This window comes from Bufo bufo, chromosome 8 (assembly GCF_905171765.1).
Source record: "Bufo bufo chromosome 8, aBufBuf1.1, whole genome shotgun sequence".
In the NCBI taxonomy this organism is placed as follows: Eukaryota; Metazoa; Chordata; class Amphibia; order Anura; family Bufonidae; genus Bufo; species Bufo bufo.
The window spans coordinates 47,338,641-47,353,879 of NC_053396.1; the positions used below are offsets into that span (position 1 = coordinate 47,338,641).

General features: G+C 43.7%; 1 protein-coding gene across 1 annotated transcript in view; it reads right to left on the bottom strand.

The window, feature by feature from the left end:
- The window catches only part of BRINP1 (BMP/retinoic acid inducible neural specific 1), a 259,794-nt gene that overhangs the window by 172,733 nt on the left and 71,822 nt on the right, over nt 1–15,239 (bottom strand). Inside the window, exon 2 of the mRNA XM_040442821.1 lies at nt 1,259–1,449. Within this exon, the coding sequence (XP_040298755.1) occupies nt 1,259–1,449 (191 nt within the window). The remainder of the gene's footprint in view (nt 1–1,258; nt 1,450–15,239) is intronic.

Genomic DNA, 15,239 nt, shown 5'->3' on the forward strand with positions numbered 1-15,239 from the left:
GGTGAATGCCTAATTTTTGGGGCCTGTACTGGCCTACAGTAAAATTTGTATCCAGTGACCGCCTAATGTACCTCCAGCCACATTATTACAAGTTATTTTCTGTCAGGTGAATGCCTAATTTTTGGGGGCTGTACTCCCGTGGCCTAAAATAACATTTTCCTAGGCTCCAGCAGGACACATTTTTGAAAGTTTCCCTTTAAGACGCATAAAAATGGCCTCTGATTAAAATACATCTTTTTGTGGGAATTTTTGCCAATGATTCCTTTCTGGTATGCCACTGTCCATGTTGTGGGACTATTTGTGCACTTCTAGTAAGTATTTGGTGGCTGCAAATATGACCTGAAGGTTTTTCAGGTTCGCCTGCCACTAAAGTCAATGGGCCAGCCGCGTTTGCGAAAAGTCCCGGCCGATATTCGTCCATCACTATCCTATAGCAAAATTAAGTATAGGTGCCCCTACTCCACCCAGTTTCCCAATATAAGTGCAACTATCAAGCCCCAGATTTGTGAAAAATTTACTTTTTTCTTTTAAGCAGAAGAAATTTTAATGAAAAAAAAAAATAGTAAAACAAAAGTCTACCTCCACCTCACCCAATTTATCTGACTTCTAGGAAGTGGAACATGTGCTTCATAAATATGACACTCATTGTGACCACTGTATTTCTCAATGTATTCACGCCAGACAACTGGCTTATCTTTTATTACAAAGCTGGCTGCTTGCACTAGGGGGAGCTCAATAGCTTTGTTCACATCTCAGTTATCTCGATATGTTAATAAGGGGCATTCAGCATACATGGGATATTCATTCTTTCACTCTAGTCACCCAAATTCCAATATGCTCTGTACACTAGACTATAGGTCTTTAACATCACAGTCAACGGAAACAAATGCTGCATGTTATTGGGTTGTACAGTAGAAGTAGCTAAAATGATTCCCCCACTCTCTGACACAACATTGGCTATAGGCGCAGCACACAGACTGCCTGATCCACCTTCTCTTTGCCTCTTTGCATACATTTGCACATAATGTTCATATTGACATTTATTTAAAACATTCTTTGGAAAAATTCGAATTGGAATCTGACAGGTTCTTAAGGGTAACACTTTGTGTCAGGGCAATTTTTAGACATGGGGAAAAAGCATGGGCATTTCCTACCACACATAGCTGAACAGGTCATACAATAAGTAAGTACATGATGAATATACATTTTTTGCACAGATGGGTTTGTACACATTAGAAGAAAAACTTAAGCTTGTTACCTCCAAGAGTGGCAGAGACTACAAGATGAGTCCCGTATTTCTTGATGATGGTCTCTATAATTTGTTGAGAACTTGGCCTCCGTCCAAGAAGTCTCAAACTTCGCTGGAATTCAGGCATCAAGGGCAGAATACTTTTAAGAGGTTCCTTACGGTCCACTGCCACGTTCCTCACCTTCCAGCGGGCAAACTCTCTTTAAAAGAATATACATAAAAAATGCTAGTGAGAAAATGCTTAATTTATAGGAATTCAATAAGATGTAAAAATAACAAGCAATCTGAACAGCTAGGTCTTTCAAATTAGTAATAATAGTATGTTTCTAACTACTGTATATGAGACTCTTATGTTGTAATTATTGTTGTAATTCTTGTTTTCTGACCATTATACAGATCTAATGTTAGCTTCACACCTAAAGAGCATCTGTCAGCGTGATCAACCCTATTAACCAGGCATATTGCCTGGTAAGGTTGATCATGCTCAGTAAAATAATATCTTTCTTTTTTTTTTTTGTAGGGTGAACAGTTGTTAAGATATTTAACATTTTATATTTATGCAAATTACAACATTTATTGGTGGCCATACCCCTTGGTGCTCTGTGTACTTTCCCTCCCCTTTGATTGACAGGGATAGACATCTTGTCTAGCCCTGTCTTGTGGTGCCGGCACTGTGGTTCATTTAGTCATTGGTGGTCCAGAGTTATTATGGCGTAAAAACAGTTGTTGGTGTAAATGTGTTTTAGAAAAATCATGCATTCCCCTAGAAATGCATGATTTAAATATTATGCTGTGGCCAATATGTGGGTGCCTGTTCTCATTAGTGGCAGCGGAACCTCTGGAGAAGGGAGCGAGCACAACAGGGGGAGAAGGGACTACTTACTGTCCTTTCCATCCTCCCAGCAGCTGCTGTCCTCCACTGTCTGTGAAGCCACCAGCCATGTCAGTTCATCTGAAAGTGGAGGCTCCACAGCTTCAAAGTCAGAGTTTGTGTTGTACTTTATGCCACATTTATCACATGTCTCAGGTTGCTTGATAAATAATAATCTTTTCCTAAAAATCAAACACTTGTCTAGAAAGGTTACTCCAGTTTTCTAACTTCACCCTCCTACTGGAGTGAGATGGCAACTTTGAGAGTGAAACCTATTAACAGAGCTAACCATGCCCGAGGTGAAACGCACGTTGAGTTGTTAGTGCTTAAGGCTGTATACACTTGTAACAGCCGTTTCACAAGGTATGTCTATATAATGTTTGGATCTTGAATCCTGATGTGTTTGAATATCTTTATATAGGGTGTTCAATAAGTTATCTACCCCAGCATGTTCTGTCAGTCTAAGGATACTTTCACACTAGCGTTTTCAATTCCGCTATTGAGATCCGTCATAGGATCTCAAGAGAGGATGAAAATGCTTTAGTTTTGTCCCCATTCATTGTCAACGTGGACAAAACTCAACCTAACAAAACGGAATGCACCAAAATGCATTCTGTTCCATTTGGTTGCGCTCCCATCGCGGACAGAATAACGCTGCAAGCAGCGTTTTTCTGTCCACGATGTGGTGCGGAGTAAGATGGATCCGTCCTGATACGATGTGAGTCAATGGGGATGGATCAGTTTTCTCTGACACAATAGAAAACGGATCCACCCCCCCATTGACTTTCAATGGTGTTTATGACAGATCCGTCATGGCTATATAAGACATAATACGACCGGATCCGTTCATGACCGATGCATGCAGTTGTATTATTGTAATGGAAGCGTTTTTGCAGGCCCTATTGAAGTGAATGGGTCCGCACCCGAGCCGCAAATACTGCGGCTCGGATGCGAACCAAAACAACGGTCGTGTGCTTAGAGGCCTTAGAGAGCTGGGCTTGTCTGTGTAGGTTGAGACATGTCTGGACATGCAACACACACAGTAGCAGTTTAGTCTGATGAAAGCACTGGAAGTGTCAGGATGGCAAGTGCAGGTCTACAAAGAAAGTGAGGGATTTGGAGCTTTGTTATATGATTAAATTCCTTACAAAGGAAGAAAAGAAGTCTAAAGAAATCCATGAAAGGATAACTGCTGTAAATGGTGAAGATGCACCTTCCTACTACCAAATAAAGTTTTGGGCCAAGCAGTTTAAATGAAGTAGGGAATACATTGATGATGAGCCCTGTTGAGGGTGACCTGTTGAAGCATCTTCAGAGGAAATATGCCATAAAGTCCATGCAATGGAAGCATAAGTGGTCACCAACTCCAGACATTTTGTGTGCAACAATCAACTGGAAAGATCATGGTAACAGGTTTTTTGTGAAAGAGAAGGCGCTTTATTACTAGAATTCATGTCACACAATACAACAATTACTGAAGACATCTATGCTTCAACAATGAGGGCATTATGTGAGGCAATTAAAGAGAAACGCTTGAAAGTCAAAAAATTTTAAACATTGTTACCCCTTTGCTCATCAGTTTAATGCCATAAAAACTATAGTAGAACATCCATTTTTTTGGTCACCTCACCTCCAAAAAAACCTAATATCAAGCGATTTTAAAAGTCATATGTACACCAAAATGGTATCAATCAAAACCGTCACCTCATCCAGCAAAAAACGAGTCCCCACACAAGACCATTGCCAGAACAATAACAAATATGTCTCTCAGAAAATGACAACAGAAAGACATTTTTCTCTTCAAACGATTTTACTTAAAAAATAAAAATAAAATAGATATATTAGGTATTGTGGTACAAGCATAATATCAAGCAATCAAAAAGTTTTATGTTCCTCAAAATCGTACCAATGAAAATGTCAGCTCATCCAGCAATAAATGAGCCCTCAGAGCAGACCATCGACAGAAAAGCAAAAAAATATGGCTCTCAGAAAATGGCGCTTTAGATGCCGGTCTAAATAAAGCCCTGCACTGGCAGCACCTCTACATAGCTTTGGTGGATCCCCTGCCGCTTTTAAATATTAGACAGCTTTGTTACATTTAGACCATTTTCTATGCCTAAAAAAGGTTCAGAAAATTATGAATGAGATCCCTTACCCACGCACGCCATGCCCATTTTTTTAGACCTGGGGTGAGCAGGATAAAAGCGCAGATTGTGGCGCAAAGGACCATTGCGCCACAATGTGCACCAGAAATACACCTATATTAGGTGGCTTTCTGTTCAAAAAATGACCTCCTTGGCCTTTGCCTCAACAATATTAAACTTATCGATTATGGTTTTTAATAAAACTGTATGCAAAAAACATTCATTTTTTGTAATGGGAGTCAATAGCAGTATATTGGCATACAGCTGCATATGTTAAATGTGATGTAGGCCGTTTCAAACAGTACCAATAAAAAGTGTGACTGTAGACCAACATACAGCTTTCATGGATTGGTCACTTTTTACTAATGTGAAGACAGGAAATGCACACAGTGAAGCAAGAAAGTAAATTTCTCTTATATTTAACCCTTTCAAAACCGGAGTTTTTTTTTTTGCGTTTTTGTTTTGTGCTCCCTGCCTTCCCAGAGCCATAACTTTTTTATTTGTCTGTTCACATAGCCATATGAGGGCTTGATTTCTGCGGGACAAGTTTTACTTTCCAACGCCTCCATTTAATATTGCATATGATGTAGTGGGAAGCAGAAAATAAATTACAAATGGGGTGAAATGGCAAAAAAAAAAGCTATTCCACCACAGTTTTATGGGTTTTTAATTTACGACGTTCGATGTATGATAAAACTGACTGGTTACTTTTATTATACAGGTCAGTACGAATCTGGCAATACCTTATATGTATACTTTTCTTGCGTTTTGATAGTCATAAAAAAATAAAAAACTGCAAAAAACAACTTTTTTCTTTTTTTGTCACCATATTTTGACCCCTATAACTTTTTTGTAATTATGTGTATGGAGCTGATTGGGGGCTCATTTTTTGCGGGGTGATCTGAAATTTTCATTGATACCATTCTGGGGTGTGTATGACTTTTTGATCACTTTTTATAATTTTTTTTGTAGAAGATGAAGCGACCAAAAACAGCAAATCCGCCATTTGGATGCTTTTTTCCATTTTGATGTTTGCCGTATGGGGAATATATTTTTATATTTTTATACTATGGGCGTTTTCGCACATTGCGACACCCATGATGTGTATTTTTTTATTTATTCTAGTTCTTTTATTTTTATTTTGGGAAAATGGGGGTGATTAGAATTTTTTATATTTTTTTATTTTTAAAAACTTTTATTTATTTTTTTACACTTTTTTATAGTTCGCATAGGGAACTATAACATGCAATCATTAGATTGCTATTCTCATAGACTCCAATGCACTAGCATTGGAGTCTATGAGAAAATCGCTTGTTTCCTATGGAGCCCTATTACAGGCAAGGGTTTCATAGGAAATACTATGCAGCAGCCTCCTGTCATTAACAAAGACAGGCGCTGCTGCACACATGCTCCGGCTTCTCCGATCGCCGGACAGGGGAGCCAGAGCGCCACCGGAAGCAAGTATTTTCGGTGTTTCACACGCTAAGATGCCGTGGTCATCATTGACCACGACATCTAAGGGGTTAAATGTCCGCGATCGGCATTACTGCCGATTGCGGACATGAGCCACGGGTGTCTGCGCCATCTTTAAAGACCTGACCAGCGCCGTACATGTACGGCACTGGTCGTTAAGGAGTTAATTACCTCTGTATGTTTATCTGAATTGTACACTTGTTGCCATTTCATACGGCTTTGTTTTGTATTATTACATGTTTCCATGGTAATCTTTCTCATGACTATTGAAGAACAAAAGCTGCGTAATATCTGTGGAGGCTGCATTAATCCTCCTGTGGTTTTTTGACAAGTAATCCTTTGTACTTTGCAAATTCAACTGTACTGTTTTTCAGATTTTTTTCCCAGTTATTTTTATATTTTCACTGTTCTCGCTGGTCCCTATATATGATTTTTAGTGTTTTTATGTCATATAGAGGTAAAGTCATATAACTAGTACTCTGTGTATACTGTAATCACTTGTTTTTCACTGCCACTGCAGAAGTTTATGACTTTAAGGCCTCCTGCACACGACCGTTTTTTTTAAGGTCCGCAAAAACGGGGTCCGTAGGTCCGTGATCCGTGACCGTTTTTTCGTCCGTAGGTCTTCCTTGATTTTTGGAGGATCCACGGACATGAAAAAAAAGTCGTTTTGGTGTCCGCCTGGCCGTGCGGAGCCAAACGGATCCGTCCTGAATTACAATGCAAGTCAATGGGGACGGATCCGTTTGACGTTGACACAATATGGTGCAATTGCAAACGGATCCGTCCCACATTTACTTTCAATGTAAAGTCAGGAGTCCCTTTTAAACCATCGGATCGGAGTTTTCTCCAATCCGATGGTATATTTTAACTTGAAGCATCCCCATCACCATGGGAACGCCTCTATGTTAGAATATACCATCGGATTTGAGTTAGATTGTGAAACTCAGATCCGACAGTATATTCTAACACAGAGGCGTTCCCATGGTGATGGGGACGCTTCAAGTTAGAATATACTAAAAGAACTGTGTACATGACTGCCCCCTGCTGCCTGGCAGGTGCTGCCAGGCAGCAGGGGGCAGACCCCCCCTCCCCCCCTGTATTTAACTCATTGGTGGCCAGTGCGGCCGGCCCCCCTCCCCCCCCTGTAGTTAACACATTGGTGGCCAGTGCGGGCGGCCTCCCCTCCCTCCCTCCCCTGTAGTTAACACATTAGTGGCCAGTGCGGCCGGCCGGGCGCTCCTCCTACTGGTAAGTGAAAGGTCTGTGCAGCGCATTGCTTATAGCACAGACCTGTCACTTACCAGTAGGAGGAGCGCCCGGCCGGTCACAGACATCGCAGCTCGCAGGTAAGTATAATGCTTCTAAAAATTGCTAAGTAACCATGGCAACCAGGACTGCAGTAGCGTCCTGGTTGCCATGGTTACCGATCGGAGCCCCAGCGATTAAACTGGGACTCCGATCGGTACTCTCCGCTGCCACCAATGATAGGGGGGAGATTTTAATTAGATGGGGGAGGGAGGGGGGGCCCACTGGCCACCAATGAATTTAAAACTGGGGAGGGAGGGGGGGTGCCCCCTCCTGCATGGCAGCACATGATCTCTTACAGGGGGCTATGATACGCACAATTAACCCCTCAGGTGCAGCACCTGAGGGGTTAATTGTGCGGATCACAGCCCCCTGTAAGAGATCGGGTGCTGCCAGGCAGCAGGGGGCAGTCATGTACACAGTTCAAAGTATATTCTAACTAGAAGCGTATATTCTAACTGGGAACGCCTCTGTGTTAGAATATACTGTCGGATCTGAGTTTTCACGAAGTGAAAACTCAGCTCTGAAAAAGCTTTTATGCATACGGATCAGCGGATCCGTCTGTGTGAAAGTAGCCTACAGCCACGGACCACGGACGCGGATGCCAATCTTGTGTGCATCCGTGTTTTTTCACGGACCCATTGACTTCAATGGGTCCGTGAACCGTTGTCCGTCAAAAAACGGACAGGAAACACGGATCACGGATGCGGCTGCATCACGGATGCGGCTGCAAAACAGCGCATTTTCCGATTTTTCCACGCAAAAAAAAAACGGAAAACGGCACAACGGCCACGGGTGCACACAACGGTCGTGTGCAGGAGGCCTAACACAGACAATCTATGCATGGCTCTATATTCAAATTTTCATATATTAAATATGATAAAATATATTTCATAACTGACACGAGCAGGGTTTGCCATTAGAAAAATGAAATAGAAGGAAATGTTTCAAGCCTTGAGTTATAGAATTCTGGCTTCAAAAAGTTTAAAAAAATATAGGACTTTGTAACTTTTTAGGATTATTATTTGAGCAAAACATTTGAGAGATTTTGCATTTTTATTCACAGTTAGCCTGTTGAGCTGATTTAAGCCAGGTTTATCAACTGCAATTTTTTCAAGAGTCACAAAAATTGTCCCAATCTGGAGTAATATTTCAAGACAGAAGTGGTAAGATGCGCCAAATTTATCAAACATCATGCAACATTTGATAAATTTTGCTCTCATCAATGCAGACTTGAGACAAAAATTATCCTCATAATAAAAGTTCCTCAGTGTACCCAATTCTTTCTACTGGCTATTTGCATTTCTTCTATTTTCAAATGTATCATGTAGTTGATATGAAAAGGGTATGTATTCTTCTACTAGTAGGTCCCATTTTGGTTATGCCTCTAAGTTGACTCACACTGTCATTCCTAAGATCTGATTTTACCAGAAAGCCACCACTAAGCAGATGCATGGATTAAATGGATTAAACTATACTATACAATATATATGGGGTTGACAATGACAAAGCTTCCCAAGCTCCAAAAGGTCCAACTTGCATTTATTTAGTCCAACAATACCAATGGTGGCATCAAAGTTATGTTGTCACTTTGGAGCACAACTAATCAACAAAACAAAAAAACTTGCCCATTGTGACAAATACCCTACCCCGACTGACGTGAAATACGTAGGGCCATTTCTGTGTTCCACCGTGCGCCCATCCGCACCCTCTCCTTACCGGGATAACCTGTTGGCGTCCCCATAGTCACGGCCCTTCTTGTGTCGAATAGTAAAGTGATACTGCTGGAGAGCGAGGCTCCAGCGTAGCAATCTCCCATTCATTCCTTACACAGTGTTTAACCAGCTGAGGGGGTTGTGGTCGGTCTCCACAGTGAAGCGGCGCCCATCAGGGGCGTAGCTAGAAATGCATGGGCCCCATAGCAAAAAAAATGTATGCCCCCCCCCGTGCCACAGATCCCCCTCCCCTAAAAAGTGCCAACCACAGATCCCCCTCCCCTAAATAGTGCCATCCACAGATCCCTCTCCCTTAAACAATGCCATCCACAGATCCCTCTCCCCTAAATAGTGCCATCCACAGATCCCTCTCCCTTAAATAGTGCCATCAACAGATCCCCCCTCCCCTAAATAGTGCCATACACAGATCCCCCTCCCCTAAATAGTGCCAACAGATCCCCCTCCTCTAAATAGTGCCATACACAGATCCCTCTCCCCTAAATAGTGCCATCCACAGATCCCTCTCCCCTAAATAGTGCCATCAACAGATCCCCCCCTCCCCTAAATAGTGCCATACACAGCACAGATCCCCCTCCCCTAAACAGTGCCATCCGCAGTATCAGGTGCCTCCCCCCCCCCATGTGCCAGTCAGTATCAGGTGCCAACCCCCCCCCAAGTGCCAGTATCAGGTCAGGTACCAACCCCCCTCCCCCCCATGTGCCAGTATCAAGTGCCCCCCGCTCCCCCCATGGCAGTAACAGTCAGGTACTAAAAAATAAAAAATAAGCACTTCTACTTACCTCCATGTCAGCGATGCGATGCAGCCTCTTCCTGTGTCCCGCCCTGTATGTCCATATATGGAGTCACTGCTTGTATTTCAGAAAAGGTTTCTGCTGGTATTCGAACCCATGACCTTCTGTATCAGAGGCAGAGCACCTAACCACAAGACCAAATGAGCAGCATTGCTGCTGACTGAAAAATTATGAGACTTCTACTGTCATAGCTTGCTAAGTGTACATCTATACACATGACAGCTGCTCATATATAGAGATATAGCAGAGCTGAGTGTGCTGGGATAGCTGTCATATAGAGATATAGCAGTGCTAGGTGTGTTGGGGCAGCTGTCATGTGTATAGATGTACACTTAGCCAGCTATAACAGTAGAAGTGTCAAATTTTTTCAATCAGTTGCAAGGCCTCCTTTATGGTTGTGAGGGTAAATGCTTTGCCTCTGATACACTCATACATTGGAGGTTGTGGGTTCGAATCCCAGACACATCAGAAGACTTTAGAATACAGTAAGATTAGATCACATTAGCGAGGGGCCTGAACATTAAGACATCAATATTTAACTAACTTGAAAATAAACTGTCGGGCCCCGAAGCAGCTTCCCCGGTAGTTACGCCACCTCCTGGCTGCCTGTGTGTAGTGTCTGTGTGTGTTAATAAAAATAAACTGAATGCGGTCGGACGGGCCCCCATAGCCACTGCTATGGTTGCTATGGCGATCCCTACGCCACTGGCGCCCATACAAGTATGGCTGCCACCTCCCTCGGCTAAAATCACTGGCGTCGGTCTGTACTATAAACGTGATATACTCAATTAGCTAACTGTAGATATGGTCCAAGAGAAGTTAAATAGGGTAAATGTGAACAAGGCTCTGGGTCCAGATGGATTACACCCAAGAGTGCTTAAAGAGCTCAGTTCAGTCATTGCTGTGCCCCTGTTTATAATTTTTTAAGATTCTCTAGGTACTGGAACATTCCAAGTGATTGGCGCAAGGCAAATGTGATACCCATATTCAAAAAAGGATCAATGTCCTCCACAGGTAATTATAGACCAGTTAGTTTAACTTCTGTTGTGGGAACATTTCTTAAAGGACTCTTAAGGGACTATACACAGGAGTATGTGAATATGAATAATATTATAAGTGATAATCAGCATGGGTTTACCAAGGACAGGAGTTGTCAGACTAACCTGATTTGTTTTTATGAGGAGGTAAGTAGTAGCTTGGATAGAGGGGCATCTGTGGATGCAAAGGCTTTTAATACTGTTTACAAAAAGAACGGAATATGGCGGCACTGCTGTAAATCAAGTAAGTGAAACCAGCCCCGTCTACTGGCTCAGCGCCAGCAATGCAGTAATCAGACCTTCGTGTGTGGTGATCGGCATAAAGAGGGGAAGCAGGATCGATTGCAACAATGTAGAAGAAGTATCAAAAGAACATGCGGCACTCACCGAAGTAACAAAACTGTTTCTCTTTATTCTTCCTTCATTCAGGACAGAGTAGATGGGGTGCTGGGGCAGACAGGCTCTTGCAGGTGATCAGCGGCGGCCGCTTCGCGCGCTCTATCGCGCTTCTTCTGGCCGCTATAGTCGTCATCGCGCAATGCTGCGCATTATAAAGGCGACGCCCCACAGCCGGTATCATCAGCAACAGCTGTGCGCCGCAAATAAGTGACTTTAAAAACATGTATGCAAAGAAGAAGAACTACATACAAATCGGCACCACAGGTTGGATCAATCTCAATAGTCATACGAACATTTTCATACAATGTATGTCACTACATAGTGGCAATACAAATTCATGCAGCACACAGAAATGATCGCTATGCAAGGGAAGGTTAATCTCTTAAAGGGCCCAGAGACCCTTTATCTGACAGGGCTCAACACACAACGGATTTCCTGATGTCTCACTTGATCTCTTAAAGGAATACGGACATGTCGTTTCTGTCGTTCAGCCCCGCCGCCCCAGTAGCTCTGGTGAGTAGAATCCACCTTGCTTCCCTCTGCAGGAGTAGCCGGTGTCGATCCCCTCCCCTAGGGATGGGTCGAACCTGTTCCACTCCTGCAAAGGAAAGACAACGCGGACGGCCGCCATGCGCGGCCCTAATGTGCTCAATCAAGGGGGGACACCCTCTACCTGAGCGGACAGAACTGACATGTTCGCGTATTCGCTCAAAGAGTGGGCGAATTGTTTTGCCAATATAAAATCTGTTACAAGGACAAAATACAACATAAACAACATAGGATGTACGACTCGTTATAAAGTCCCGTACCACATGTTTAACTCCTCCTATTTGTAACCACTTGCTACATACATTTAATGCACAAAAGGAGCAATGCCCACACTTGTAATTTCCTTTAGGTTTTTTACTAGTGAGCCAAGTCTCCACCTGTGGTTTGTGGAGTACGCTATTGACTAACTTATCCTTAAGGGTTGTGCACTTTCTAAATGTGACCAATGGTCGCTGGCTAGAGAGGTTACTCAAAGCTGTATCCCCTTTCAAAAGATCACAATTCTCATTTATGACCCGCTTAATGATGTCTGCAGCGGGACTATATTTGAAAGCAAAGGCGAAACGGGGTTGTTCAGTGCTTCTATCTCTCTCCACCAGCAATGTGTTTCGATCGATTGCGGCTGCCCTACGTAGGGATGCTGAGACTACTCCCGGCGGGTAACCCCGATCCAAAAGGCGGTTACTTAGCTCTTCAGCCTGCCTGTGGAACCCGGTGTCAGTGTCGTTGATCCTCCTCAAACTGACAAATTGTCCGTATGGGACGGATCTCTTCACCGACGGCGGATGAAAACTGGTCTGGTGAAGCAGCGAGTTAGTCGCAGTGGGCTTGCGAAAGCCCATGGTGTGTAATACACCATCCTTAACTGTAACGCGCACGTCCAGGAAATCCAGCGACTCGCCCCCGTAATTGAGGGTGAATCGCATGATCATCCTGTTGTGAACGTTAAGGTAATCCACAAACTTGCGGCATGACTCCTCGCTGCCTGACCAGACCAGAAAAATGTCATCCACATAGCGTAAAAATAAATGTATAAACAGCAGGAAGGGGTTACCCACCGAGAATATATATGTCTCTTCAAATACCGCCAGGTACAGGTTCGCAAATGTGCACGACACAGGCGTGCCTATTTCTGTACCTAGTACCTGGCGGTACCACTGGCCATCGAACTGAAACACATTGCTGGTGAGGACCAGATCTAACGCCTCAAGAATGAAGCTGTTGAACATGGCATCCTTATCACTCCTGCCGAGTACTAAGTTGACAGCCGGCTTGATAATGACATTCTCCTGTTGTTTTAACCACAAAAGGGCCTGATACTCCTCTCCAGTAAAATTGGGGGGTGCTGCTGGATACACCAGTGCAGGTATCTCTCTCAATACCCGTTTGTGGAACAGGTCTATCGCTGAGTCGGCCGGCATGGGAGGAAGGAAGGTGGACCTGATGCCCCGCTTGATTGAGCACATTAGGGCCGCGCATGGCGGCCGTCCGCGTTGTCTTTACTTTGCAGGAGTGAAACAGGTTCGACCCATCCCTAGGGGAGGGGATCGACACCGGCTACTCCTGCAGAGGGAAGCAAGATGGATTCTACTCACCAGAGCTACTGGGGTGGCATGGCTGAACGACAGAAACGACATGTCCGTATTCCTTTAAGAGATCAAGTGAGACATCAGGAAATCCGTTGTGTGTTGAGCCCTGTCAGATAAAGCATCTCTGGGCCCTTTAAGAGATTAACCTTCCCTTGCATAGCGATCATTTCTGTGTGCTGCATGAATTTGTATTGCCACTATGTAGTGACATACATTGTATGAAAATGTTCGTATGACTATTGAGATTGATCCAACCTGTGGTGCCGATTTGTATGTAATTCTTCTTCTTTGCATACATGTTTTTAAAGTCACTTATTTGCGGCGCACAGCTGTTGCTGATGATACCGGCTGTGGGGCGTCGCCTTTATAATGCGCAGCATTGCGCAATGACGACTATAGCGGCCAGAAGAAGCGCGATAGAACGCGCGAGCGGCCGCCGCTGATCACCTGCAAGAGCCTGTCCGCCCCAGCACCCTACTCTGTCCTGAATGAAGGAAGAATAAAGAGAAACACTTTTGTTACTTCGGTGAGTGCCGCATGTGGTGTACCCAAGGTTCAGTGCTGGGCCCTTTATTATTTAATTAATTAATTTATTAATGATATTGAGTAGTGATAAGTGGCAGTGGCAATATTCAAATTTGCGATATTTCGCGACTATTTGGTAGAATATTCATCATATATTCGAAAATTCGCGAATTCGAGATTATTTTCTTGATCACGAAAAATCGGCAATGTAATATTTGTGTAATGCGCTCAAAATACAGGCGTGGGTTACTATAGCTACATTTTTCAAGCTGCTAGAAGTTTCCTGAGACTGGTGAAAATGGTTGGCACGGCAGAACACTACAATACCGTAGCTTTATATGCAGATAGAGTGCTCCAATATATTTGCGTTTGTGAAATCGGCACCAATGATGCAAATATTTTGGTGCAATATGTGCAACATTTTAACAGGTCTGACTACTTATTAGTGATTGGTGCACTAAGTATTGTTGTAAACTTGTGACATCACAGCATTATGTATGTAGCATGTATGTATGGACATCAGAACCTATCAGCTACACTATATCACTATCTAACCTACACTGACTATCTCCTCCTATCTGTATTATATATATATAGGCTAACTAACTAACTATCTAATGTAATGACACAGGAAAGCAGAGAGCACAGCAATGACACTGCTGTCTGTCTCAGATCTGCAAAATACTGCATACAAGGGCTGCTGGGGAGGTTCTTATATAGTAAGGGGTAGGCAACTTTTCTATTCGTTTCTAGGGATGTTGCTAAGCTCTGACAAAGACATTGCAGCCTTCTCATTGGCCCACAAGCAAGAAGGGAGATTACTGTTGAAAAAGCATTTGTACTGCCCTGAGGAGTGGATGTGGAGGAGGAGGCTGCAGACCCCAGGCATTGCTGTGTTAGTGTAGGTAGTAGAGGCACCCACAGCCATGGTATTGGCTTTGGGAGCAGCGACAGTTGCAGTCAGGGCATAGCAGGAGAGGGGGGCCAAAGAATGCACCATGATATCCCACAGTCTGATAGAAGCAGCAGGGAGGGTGAGGACTCCGATGATGATTGTGTGCTGACAGGACCTGGGAGCCTGATCAGGGTGCTGTGGAGGAGGCAACATCAGAGGAGGATGGTAAAGGTGGCTGCGATAAAGAGCAAGGGCTACATACCTCCCAAAGAACAGCCAGTGCCACGTCTGCTTCGGAATCTGGTGATTCCACTCATGCTGTGGGTGGGTTAGGCCCGAAATGTCCGACAACTAAGCCCAGATCGACTGCCTTGACTGCTTCTTCAGTATCTCCTGTCTGGCCTTTTTTCTCCATGCCGCCGGAAGCCAAAAGCATTGTCTAGTGCAAGCTGTGCAAGAGGAGGAGAAGGAGCACACCCAATCATCTCAGTGGGGGGGGGAAAGCAAAAAAGAACTGGCTCCTCGGGCACTCTGGACAGAATGGGGACCTGTATGCTCACTTGCTCACACAGTGACAGACATATCATTGACATCAAGCAGTCTGGTGATTGAATGATCAAACAAATATTATGTACCCAAAAAAGGTACCAAGAAAAATATTAAAGGGGTTGTC